Genomic DNA, 12,395 nt, shown 5'->3' with positions numbered 1-12,395 from the left:
AACAAATTTCATAAAAAAAAAAAAAAAAAAAAAAAAAAAAGAAATTCAGACAGTGTTTTGCATTGTTTTTGATTATAACAAACACTGATTATAACACTGTTTTGATTATACAACATAAAATTAAAAACAGCCTACGTGCCCAAAATTAAATTTACACATTCATTCAACAAGCATTTATTGAATACCTACTAAGTTCCAGGCACTCTTCAAGGTGCTAGGGAAATAGTAGTGTCTTTTTAAAAAGAAAACTATTATCTGTATGGAGCTTACAATTTATTGACGGAATGTGAAGTCATACAAATCAAATAAACAATGAAAATATATATTATTATGGATGTTAAAAGGGCTATAGAGAAAAACAAAAGCATGAAATGTAGATTGAGAGGAAGGGATTGCAATTTTAAATAGGTAGCCAGGGAAAGCCTTACCGACAAAATGACAATTGAGTGGAAACCCGAAGTGCATGAGGGACAAAGCCAAGTAAATACCTGAATGAAAAGATTTCCAGGCAGAAAAGACCCAGTACAGAGGCCTTGAGAAAGGAGCATACATAACACATTCTGGAAAGAACAAGGAGATTGGGCTGGCTGAAGCAAAATGAAAAATGGGGAGTTCTATGGTTTGAATGTGTCCCTGAAGGTTGATATGTTAGAAACTTTATCCCAAACGTGGTGATGGAGGTGGGGCCTAATGGGAGGTGTTGGTTCATGAGGGCTCCATCCTCATAAATGACTGACAGCAAACTTCAGGAATAGGTTCCTTATAAAATAGAGTTCAGGCCCCATCTTACACTTGTTCTCTTTCTCTTTCTTTCTTGCCCTTGGCCTTTTACCATGGTATGACATAGCAAGGAGGTCCCCACCTGGATCTTGGACTTCCCTACCTCCTGAACCTGGAGGCAAATAAATTACTGTTCATTATAAATTACCCAGTCTATGGTATTCTCTTATAGAAGCACAAAATAAACTAAAAGAGGGAGAGTAATAAGAGGTGACATTAGAGGCTTCATGGAGGTCAGATTAGGTTGGACCTTTGATATAGTTCGGATATTTGTCACCACCCAAATCTCATGTTGAATTTTAATCCCCAATGCTGAAGGTGGGGCCTGGTGGGAGGTGTCTGGATCATGGGGGCGGAATGCTTATGACTTGGTGCTATCTTTGCAATAGTGAGTTCTCAGGAGATCGAGATCTGGTCATCTAAAAATATGTGGTACCTCCCACTCCACTCACTCTTGCTCCTGCTTTTACCATGGGATGTCCCTGCTCTCCCTTTGCCTTCCACCATGATTGTAAGCTTCTTGAGGCCTCCCTAGAGGCCCAGCAACCACCAACACTGTGCTTCCTGTAAAGCCTCCAGAACCATGAGCCAATTAAACATCTTTTCTTTATAAAGTACCCAATCTCAGGTATTTTTTTACAGCAATGCAAGAACGGCCTGATACAGTCTTGTATTAATGAATTCTTGGAAGGGTGTTGAGCAAACGAATGACAGTTTTAAACTTATATTTTAATGCTATCTCTGAGCTGCACTGTGACATCAAGATGGAAAGTTACAGTGATAGTCCTGGCAAGACACAATGGTGGTATGGTCCAGAAATTACAGGAGAAGTGATGAGAAGTTCTGATTCAGCTATTGTGACGAGGATTTGCCGATAGGACGGACGTAGGATGGAGGAGAAAAGACGTCAGTGGAGATTCCAGAGTTCTAGACATGAGCAACCAGAAGAAAAGGTGTTGCCATTAAATGAAATGGAGAAAACTATGCAAGGAGTAGGTTTGGGGAAAATGTCAGGAGTTCAGTTTGGGACATGTCAGATTTAAGGTACTTACACAAGTGGTGATATCAATGCTATGCCTAATAGGATTCCAGGGGATGGTCCACAAAGGAGGTGTAAATTTGGGAGCTATCCACGTGAAGTGATATTTAAAGCCAAGAGACTCCCGACATCACTAGGAGTGTGAGGATGACAGAAAAGACAGGAGGGCCAAGAATAAGTTGCTGGAACATGGTAACGTCAAGATGTCAGGAGAAACTGGCAAAAACTGAGAGAGATTACAATGGATTAAGAGAAAAACCAAGAGAGTTTGGGGTTCTTGAAGCCAAGTAAATTTCAGTGATGACAGAACAATCAACTGGGTCCAAGGTTTCACAACGCATAACTTTTATAGTTAGAAAAAGTTCTCCTATAAAATATTTTTGAAAGTAAACAAATTTCCCTATCCATATCCCATGTCTTTCACACTTCAGTGCACCTCCTGAGAAACACTATTCTTCACTTACATGAGAATAATAACTAATATTGGCGACTGCATTAGAATTTACAAAGCACTTGCAAATGCATTAGCTTGAACTCACAGCAATTCTAACATAGGTAAGACAGGTTTTACTCTCTCCATTTTCAGACAAGAAAAGATTTAAAGGGGCTAATTTGTTCAAGGTCACATAAACCAGTGGCAGGGCTCACCTTTACATCAGATTCTTAAATACCTTCAATACTGCTTGTCCTATAACAAGACACTACTTTGCAGTTGGACAAAAATGTAAACATCATTCTCCCATAAGTAGCAAACATTGGAAAACATTTACCAAGAAGGCTAACCATACTTTCTTAATAATCCCATATTTTTCTATTTTAAAGTCAATCTCAAAGAGGTGTTTATTAATTTCCATATTTGTGACTTCTATCAGGCTATGATCTCCTGGCGAACGATGACAATATTCTCTGCATCCTGTTTTATCACCAGCATCTTGCATAATTCCTGACATATAAAAGATAATTAAGAAATGCTTGCTGGTATACTTCATGGTAATGAAAGAATCTCACGGTCCATTTGATGTGATTATTTAAGGAGTTTCTAAGACATCCTACAGAAGCAAGAAGTAAGCTAGGGTGACAGTTTAGGGAATTTTAGCAATGAAATGGGTCCCTTCAGGCAACTAAACTGTATTTCTGTATTAGCCCACTTTCACGCTGCTGATAAAGACATACCCAAGCCTGGGCAATTTACAAAAGAAGAGGTTTAATGGACCTATAGTTTCAGATGGCTGGGGAGGCCTCACAATCATTGTAGAAGGTGAAAGGCACATCTCACATGGTGGCAGACAAGAGAAGAGAGCTTGGGCAGGGAAACTCCCCCTTACAAAACCATCAGATCTCATGAAACTTATTCACTATCATGAGAACAGCATGTAAAATACCTGTTCCCATGATTCAGTTAACTCCCACCAGGTCCCTCCCACAACACATGGGAATTCAAGATGAGATTTGGGTGGTGACACAGACAAACCATATCAATTCCTTTCTTTATACTGAGTGCAATGGTTCTTGCTGGGCTTGAATCCCAGGGTTTCTGTTTTAGTAGGTTGTGTGCAGGAACCAAGCACTTACATTTCTAACAAGTTCTTAACTAACGTTGACACTGCTGGTCCTAGGATCTCACTTTGTGGACTACTAACCTAGAGAAAAGAGCTTATAAAAGCAACATTTTGAAAAAGGATAATAAATGTACTTTCAACTTGAGTTGTAAACTAAGTTGAGAATCAACTTCAGTATATTCTGATCACAGGGTATGTTTTGTTTTTTTGAGACAGGGTCTTGCTCTGTCACCCAGACTGGGATGCAGTAGCACAATCACAGCTCCCTGCAGCCTCAACCTCCCAGGCTCAATCGATTCTCCCACCTCAGCATCCCAAGTAGCTGGGACTACAGGCCCACGCCACCACACCCAGCTAATTTTTTTATTCTGTATAGAGACAAGGTCTTGCTATGTTGCCCAGGATGGTCTTAAACTGCTTGGCTCAAGCGATTTACCTGCCTCAGCCTTCCAAAATGTTGGGATTACAGGTGTGGGCCACTTTGCCCGAACTGACCACTAGGGTTTATTTCAGGGTCTTAAATCTGGCACAACCAAGAGGAGGTGTTCATTAGAATTAAATGTAGCATAAAGATCAATTCCTGTTTATAACTGAAAAAGCAGAAACTATTCACTTACTATATTTTTAAGGCAGTGATTAGTGCTCCCAGAGAGAAGGACATATGTCTTACTCATTTTTAAAACCCCCAAAATGCCTTAAATGAAAAGATACTACTGTTTGCTAATAAGATGATATAATCCCTGCCCTCAATGAACATATCATATACTAGGGGAGAGAGAACATTTGTGTATTCAAAGCCTCTGGTAAAACAAATGGTGCCTTTGTGTGATTTAGAAAATAGTGACCCCCCTCTGGGAATATGAACTAGAAAAAGGTATCCCTTCTTCCAGGTAAATGCAGACCTGTGCCAGGACATATAGCTAAGCATGCTGAGAAATGGATGGATTCTTGCTCTTACAACCCTTCAGCTGGGTGCTCTTGTAGAGAGCACAACTCATTCATCTATATGGCGGTGGGGGGGGGGGGGGCTGTGTGTGCAAAACACTTGTGGAACAGCATATATGTGCCAGTGAGTAAACAATAGGCTGTGACTAGAATTCAAAGAAGAGAAAATATCCTTTGTTTTTACTAGTCCAGGAAAAGATAGGCTATAGGGATGGATCTAGGTCAGGAGGCTTCCTCTGTCAAGAGATGTTCTCTCACCATCACCCACAACCTACATCTAGCTAACTCCTACTCATCCTTTGGATCTTACCTTAAACATCTTTTCCTGGTAATCCACCTGCTCCCAGCCCTAACTAGGATGGCTATTCATTCTCACTGCACACAGAAATTTTCCATCATAGTACTTATGGCAAATGTAATTGCATGATGTGTGGTTTTGTTTTAAACCTACTCCCCTGAGATTACAAAGCTCCATGGAGCCGGGGCCTATGTTTTGTTCATCCATTCACTGTCAATACCTGCTATATAAGTCCATGATAAATATATGTTGAATATTGAAATATTACATAGAACACAGATGATGAAAGGCAGAAAGGAAAGAGAATAATCCATGGTTTCTTCAAGAGAAAAGAAAAGCAACCAAAATGTGGCTGGTGTTTTCTGACAATAAAGAATTATTATAAGATGCAAGACTCTGCTGAAGAAGACACTATGATAGGAAAACGTGCCACTCTATACTATGCTCTGCTATTTCCATCCCTTGTGCTAAAATATGACACTTCACAGATCTGTCAACTCTTGGTTTTACATTGTAAATATTGATGGTGTGAATACTTGCTCTCATTTGCCTAAAACATGAGAAATGATTCTAAGCATAAGAACTTGAAATGGAAAATTCACCTCCCCAGGCATTAACAGGCAAGAATAATTACGTTAACTGCTTGAAAACCAAGGCTGAATCCTAACTCCTTCAATAACAATGTGAGTCTAGAACCTCTGACAGCTTCACCCATAGCCCATGACCTTCAGGGACTTCCTACAGAAAGGATGTTTCTCAACTGTGCCCATCAAGTTCTGAAACTAAAAACATGACCATTACAGGTCTTGTGGTTTATATGGATTTTGAAGACCCAGTAGCTTACCAAATCTAGGAAGGCTCTGTAACACAATTCTACTCCATCGCCACCATCTCACCTCCCAGTTAACACTCAACCCATCTCCACCATCCCACAGGAACTACTCTGGTGCTGAGCACCAATGACCTAATTGCAAAATTCAATCTTCTCTCTTTAGTCGTCATTATTTGGATTTCACTGGGCAACTGACACACAATGAGCCCTATCTTCTTCTCAGACTTTTCTTTTTCCCACAACTCCACACTCACATTTCTCCTTTACCAACCATTGCTACATGTCTCCTTTTTGAACTCCTTGGTTTCTGTCCCCTTTCATGTAGGTAAAACCCAAGTCCTATCTTCAGCCCTCTTTGTTCTCACTCCCTGCATGATCTCAGCCAATCCAGTAATTTCAACAATGTCTTTCATTCAGGTTATTCACAGGTCACCACACCAGCCCACACCAGCCCACACCAGCCCACACCAGCCCACACCATGCCCCTGAGGGAGAGGGCCTAATACCTAACTGCCTACTCAACAGCTCTACATAAAAACAGCTCTACTCAACAGCTCCACATAAGAACCAAGCTCCTTATCCCATCTTTCACATTTCTTCTCAGGGAGGTTAAGAGGCACCATCCTCTAATCAAGTTAGAATGTTTCATTCTCTCACCCTCTGCATCCATTCACTGCCAATTCTATCTAAAGCATACTGCTCCTCTTTTTGAAGTCCTACTACTGCATCCGATTGCCTACCAAATGAAGACCAGCTTCTTAGTGTGATATAAGGTCCCTTATGATAGGCTCCTGCCTGCCTTTCAGATTCATCTCTCATTAAGCTTCTCATTGCACGCTGTACTCCAGTTAGAACCAATTACAATACAATGCTGTTTAATGTTTCTGCCCTTTTTCAATCTGTGCTCTACACCTGAAATGTCTTTCCCCCAAACTAGCCTACACTCACATCTGACCTTTGTCTGCTTGGCAAATTCCTACTTATCAATTAAGTCTCATTCACTTCCTCCATAGGGCCTTTTCTGATTCCCCCCAGTAGATCTGATGGCCCCGTGCTTCTTTCATGGCTTCAAATCACTTAATTGCAATGTTTGTTTACATCTCTGTCTCATCCTTATTCAATTAAATTATATTCTTTAAATCACTAATTTCATATCTGACATTTTGCCTAGCACATGGTATAAACTGAATGTGGAACAAAAACTGTTAGCAAAACTCATCACTCAGTAGTCAACGAGAACAGCAGAACTGCATTATGTAAGATTTTAGAGCAGTGAACTAAGAATCAGCTATTTGGTGATTTAATTTACCAAATGTAAATAATACAGACATAATCCAATTAGTTCTGTTCTTTTTACTCTCATGCACTCGTCTATCTTCTGATAACTTACTGCAACTCTGAGTCATCTGTTGGCCTTTAGGATTTTTTGCTCTGGCAGCCCCATTAAGTCCTATTATTCACTGAGTCAAAAATGTCATGCTAAGTCTTGGATGGGCCTATCCTAGGAACCTCTGGAGTCTCACTGTAGACTCTTCCCAAAACATCAGGATCTAGCTCTACTAATCCAGCACTAACCAACCCTCACATTTATATTTCTCCTTTATCTTATATTAATCTCATTTCATCCTCATAATACAAATAATTGGTCGTTTTATTAATAACATTTTACAAGTGAAACACAGGCCAAGAAACCCAAAGAAGATTTACCTTTTATAAGTTCACCCCATACAAAAACCTGAGGAATTCTATACTTTCTGATGTCCAGGCCTCATTTTTTTCCTTTGAATACCATTTTCCAAAGTCACATCCTATTCTTGTACTTCATCTGCCGGCACATGGACTTTCCTTTTATTTCTGTCTCCCAAACGATCGCTTCCTGTTTGTGCGTGTGCTTCCACACTGCTGATCTGATCACCAGCTGAACATTCCAACACAATTTTTCTCCCCCTTTCAACTCCATAATCCAAAGACTTTGACGAAGGAACCTATATTTTATGAGTTTCACCCCAGAGCCCAATCCTCTGCAAAAATCTAAATGTAACTTTTACCCATAACCTAGTTTTTGCAGGGCCTTTTTTCTGAACTCAGGCAATTATAACTGGATGACTCCCAGGCCAGTTCTCTGCACTTCTCTTCCTTTAGTTGCTTTCCTCTAAAACCAGGCAGGAAAATCAGAGTTTATGTAACTTTGTTAAACATGACTACTTCTATAAAAGTATTAATAAATGAGGGTGACGCAAACTACTGGGGGAAAATGAGGTTCAAAATGGCCTATAGCTTTTTCTATACTCCTCAGAATTCTCTCATATTGAGAGTTGGTTTTAGCTTTCAGCCTAAAAACCACTCACTTTAACTGCCCTCACTCTATTCCCCACTGCATAATCTGTCCTTTGTGGCATTTGTCTCCTTTAATGTTAATAAAAAGTGGGAAACAACAAACGAGCAGAAGTGAACACAGAGTAGTTACTTCAACTGTGTCTTTATTCACAGTCGTTTAGCCCACAATCCCATTAACTGTATTCAGAGGAAAGGGCTGAGCTCAAGAGGATACACTTTCCCCACCCCCGGCACAAACATTCCCTTACCTTCAAAGCCTGAAAATAACTTGCCCTCCCCACTTTCCTCTTAAAAACAATGTCAGAGAAAAACAATGACCAATTCTGTAAATTAGTTCCACTGGTTAGATCAGATATCAAATAGATTCAACCACTGGGAGGTCACTAGGCCTCTTCTACTTCCAAGGAACCTCTAACTCCCAGCAGGTCCTCTTACTTGTCAGTCATCAGGAAGAACATAAATGGATCTGTGCATTACCATTTATAAAAACATACAGCCAAAGGCAGGCTCAATATTGTCCTCCTATATATTTTATTTATTTTCATTTTTCAGAAAGAAAATGTAAATTTCAGATCTCAAAGGATGAGTCACATGCAATTTCTAAAGCCAATGCAATAAGGACCTGGGATTAAGTGAACCCAGCCTTCCTGAACCTTCTGTCATCTATCTGCCCCTCCTTTCAATCTTTGTTTTAGATTGCAGACTCTTCTTTCTAGGTATACATGTGTAGGACATGTGTTCATCTAAAAGATTAGTCTAGTTGTAGAGACCAAAGGCATCATCTCTACTGGCTCTGACCTTCACCTACTTCAAGCAGATTTTCATTATTAAGAATCGATGTTATGAGAAGCTTAAGACTTTTCAGTTTAGAAACATACATTCTGCATATTAGAAGTTGGGGGCTGGAGGATAAAATTTATCTTGTCACAACTGTTCAATCCGAGATGTCCAAGAAGCAGCTTTCTGTGGAAACCTGGAATAATGGATTATTCCCAGGTGATAAAGTTGTAGAATACAGATTAAGCTCATTATACTATTAAAAAAAAAAAACCCTAGAATTAAACACAGCTGTTTGTTGAGCTCTTGCCCTGATTTGCCCAATTACAACATTGCTGTGTGTTCACACACAAGCCTTTGATCCGATTCTCTTTCATTTCAGTCTGTCCTGGGACCTGTACTGTAGGAGAGAAAGATGAAAATCCATAGATGATGGACGATGTCTAGAACACAGATACTCTGTAATTCAAGTCTCGGTAAAATTCGGAAGTTATAGCAACATACACAAAGAACAGGGTCTGGCCTTTCTTCCCAGAGGGGCTATTGGCTAATCTATTTTTGCTACATTAATTAAAATGACCCATCGCCCTGATTCCTAACAATCTTCCTAAAAACAGTATCTATTCCATATATCCTCCCAACACAATCAAATTAGGTCAGAAATGTTGCTTCCTTCCCCTCACTGATTTTCATTAAGAGGATGCACTTTCTGGAACACTAAATGGAAAGATAAACACCCAATACAAGTACCAATGATACCCCCTGTAAATTTTTGGCACACTGTCTCGTTCTTCTAAAAACCAGAGAAAAATCTCATCACCCATAGCTTATCCTTTTTGACTGTAAATCAACAATAATCTCAAGCTATAAAATATATCGCGGCAACACTTCAGCCAGGTGACAAAGCACCTCCCAAAAGGAGCATATTCACTTTGTCTTTTCTAATTTTCCCCATCATCAACCTGCCTCTTCTCTACCAAATACATACTCTTTTTTTTTTCTTTTTCCAAATTCAAATCCACATTTTGTCAGAAGGATGCTAAGTGACACCACACATTGGCTTAGCAAACCCACAGGGCCTGAATCAGGAAGCTGAGGGCAGGGGAGTGCAGGGACGAAGGCGTTTGCAGAGACAGAGGAGTGGAGACAGGGGGAGGAGGAGCGGGAAATCCTCCGGTGTCTGTGTCTGGCTCTCTGGAAAAGCTGTGATGAGATGGTTCTCCAAATCCCACTGGTGGGGCTTCCCCAGTCTCCTCCCCTTCCTGAAATCTTTCCCTCGACCCCAGGTCCTCAAACCTGGATCTCCAAAAAGGACGCCGCAAAGTCCTGCAGAGCTCCCAAAACACACGAGCGCAGACAGAAAAGCATCCCCCGAGAGACAGCGAAGTCACACATCCTCTCCGGGCCAGCTACCGGGCCGGGCAACTTCACCCCTCGAAGCAAACGAAAGCCCCTGTTCTCCAAGCAAAGGAAAAGGGGATGGCAAACAGAAATAAACAGGCACCGCTCTCAGCCTTCATCTTCCGCGCTCTCCCCCCGCCCCCGCAAACTCCAGGTAGAGGACCAGGTGCTGCTCACCTCCTGGCAAGGAGGAAGCGGGCGGCTGGAGGCGGAGGGCAGGTCCCCAGCCCAGGCCGCCTGGCAGCCGGCGAGCGCCCAGCAGCAAATCCAGGCGGGGCTCCAGGGCGGCGAGCGCCCGCGGCGGGGAGCCTCCGCCGGCCGCCCCCGGCCCCTGCCCCGTACCGGCCCCCGGGAGCGGAACAGCATCTTCGTCCCGCCGCGGTCGGCAGGCCGGCGGCAAGGCAGCCTTCCCGGGGTGCAGCGGCAGCTCCGGCTCCCGGGCCGCGACTGCTGTGCTCTCGGCTCGCCGCTCCCCCGCCCGCTGCCTGTCCGCCCGCTGACAGCTCCGCTGCGCTCGCGGCCCGGGCAGCCAGCGCTGGTGCTCCCGTCACGCCGGAGGGAGGGACCGCCGGGCGCGGGCGCGGCGCGGGGGCGGGACGTGGGGCGGGGACGCGGGAGCTGGGGAGCAGGTGGCGCGGACGGGGGCTGCGGCCCAGCCCGGCGGGTCCCCAGGGGATGCGAGGCGCTCGCCTCGCGCTAGAGGGCGAGAGAGGCTGGGGACCCCGTGGAGTCGGGTATCTCAGGTCCCGTTGGCCCACTGGGAGCGGCGCTCCCGGGATGAAGCTAGAGTAAATACAGGACATCAGGACATTGTTTTCTGGCGGCGGGTCTTTAAAAAGCTCCCTACTTTCCTCATTGCACACAAACACGCAGATGCGCCCTGGGAACGTCCCTTGTAAGGATCTGTGCTGGCTAGCGTCAGATCGAATTTCTAGGTGATTAGGGTGTGCATGAAATGGCGGGGAAGAAAGAGGACTGAGGTGTAGACGTGGTGTGTGACTCAGTTTTCTCACCTATTTAATGAAAATAATACCCATCACGTAGGATTATTATGAGGATTAAGTAAGTTGAGGTACATAAAGCACTTGGAAGAGTGCCTGGCACACAGTAGGTGACATGTGTTGGTAGTAGTAGTCGCTGTAATTATTGCTGCTATTGGTGTTATTTCGTGGAGATGTGTAACATTGGGCATTAAGCCCTGTGTTTTCTGGAGGAAACAGTTTCTCCATCTGTACAATGATTGGGGTGCTCTTTTTTTCTTTCATTCAAAAACATACTGAACTAGGTGATGGGCACCAACTGGTGAACAAGATGGACACAAGGCCTTCCTCAGTGGCAGGGATCTCAAGATCCCTTCTTGATCTAAGATTCTGTAAATGGGTGAGTTATCGTGTTTTTCAAAAGAAGCATCCAAATTTCTGATTATTGAATACCTGGACAAATCCACCTGGCCCACTCATTGTAAGTTGGCCTGTGGCACATTTGTTTGTGGCACTATCTCTAATGTCCTTTTAACGAAATTTTCACATGACAGTCTCTGTATATGTGTTTGTGTGTATGTATACACACATAGATTTGTGTATCACACCTATATTCTGATTATAACAATATATGTTCTTTGTAAACATTTTGGAAAATATTGAAAAGTATCAGGAAGAATATAAAAATAACTAGAGATCCTACCACCCAGAGAGCATTGTTAATGGTATTAACATGTTGAGGAATTTCCTTGCCTTTTTTTTTTTTTTAACTCTGTGTGTACTGCAAAACTGGACTAATAATTTGTAACCTGCTTTTTTTTTTTCTTAACAACATAAATATTTTCTCAAATCATTAAAGTCTCCAACAACACAACTTTAATAATAGTATAATATTTTCTACTCTTTAGATACATGTAATTTACTATTAGATATTAGACATTGAGGATTCAGTGTTATTAATAATTCTGGAAAGAATGCCCTTGGAACATAATCTGTGTGCATATCTTTAAATAATTTGTTATACCTTTCTAGAAGGGAAAACATTGGGTCACATGGTATGTGCATTTTTAAAGTTTTTGATGAATAATATAGAAATTCCTTCCAAAAAATTTGTAGCAGTTGTTACCAGCAGTTCATGAGTATTTATTTCACATCACCCTAGATTATAATACTTCTGATATTTACTATTTTGGTAGAAGAGAAAAATGCTATTATTTTTTAAAATGTATTTCTATTATTAGTGACATTGAGTTATTTTTCATATATATCTACTATTTGCATTTTTCTTTCTCATGTCAGGGTGTGAGAATTTTTCACTGGCACACTTTAGCCATTTTATTGAAGTTCCATTTTTTATCGATTTGTTAGCAATCTTCATAAGCTTTGTGTATGTTTATCATATATCTTACAAATACGTTTTTGTAGTCTTTTAAATTTATTTCTGGTA

The 12,395-nt window shown here is 41.8% G+C and overlaps 1 protein-coding gene across 1 annotated transcript in view; it reads right to left on the bottom strand.

Moving 5' to 3' along the window:
- The window catches only part of KIAA1324L (KIAA1324 like), a 177,430-nt gene extending 166,921 nt beyond the window's left edge, over positions 1–10,509 (bottom strand). Inside the window, exon 1 of the mRNA XM_025379490.1 lies at positions 10,146–10,509. Within this exon, the coding sequence (XP_025235275.1) occupies positions 10,146–10,334 (189 nt within the window). The 5' untranslated portion in view covers positions 10,335–10,509. The remainder of the gene's footprint in view (positions 1–10,145) is intronic.
- Between the last annotated feature and the right edge of the window lie 1,886 nt (positions 10,510–12,395).

The sequence above is a fragment of the Theropithecus gelada genome, chromosome 3, assembly GCF_003255815.1.
Source record: "Theropithecus gelada isolate Dixy chromosome 3, Tgel_1.0, whole genome shotgun sequence".
NCBI lineage: Eukaryota > Metazoa > Chordata > Mammalia > Primates > Cercopithecidae > Theropithecus > Theropithecus gelada.
Note: the sequence above shows the minus strand (reverse complement) of the source record. Positions and strands in the feature narration are given on the sequence as shown.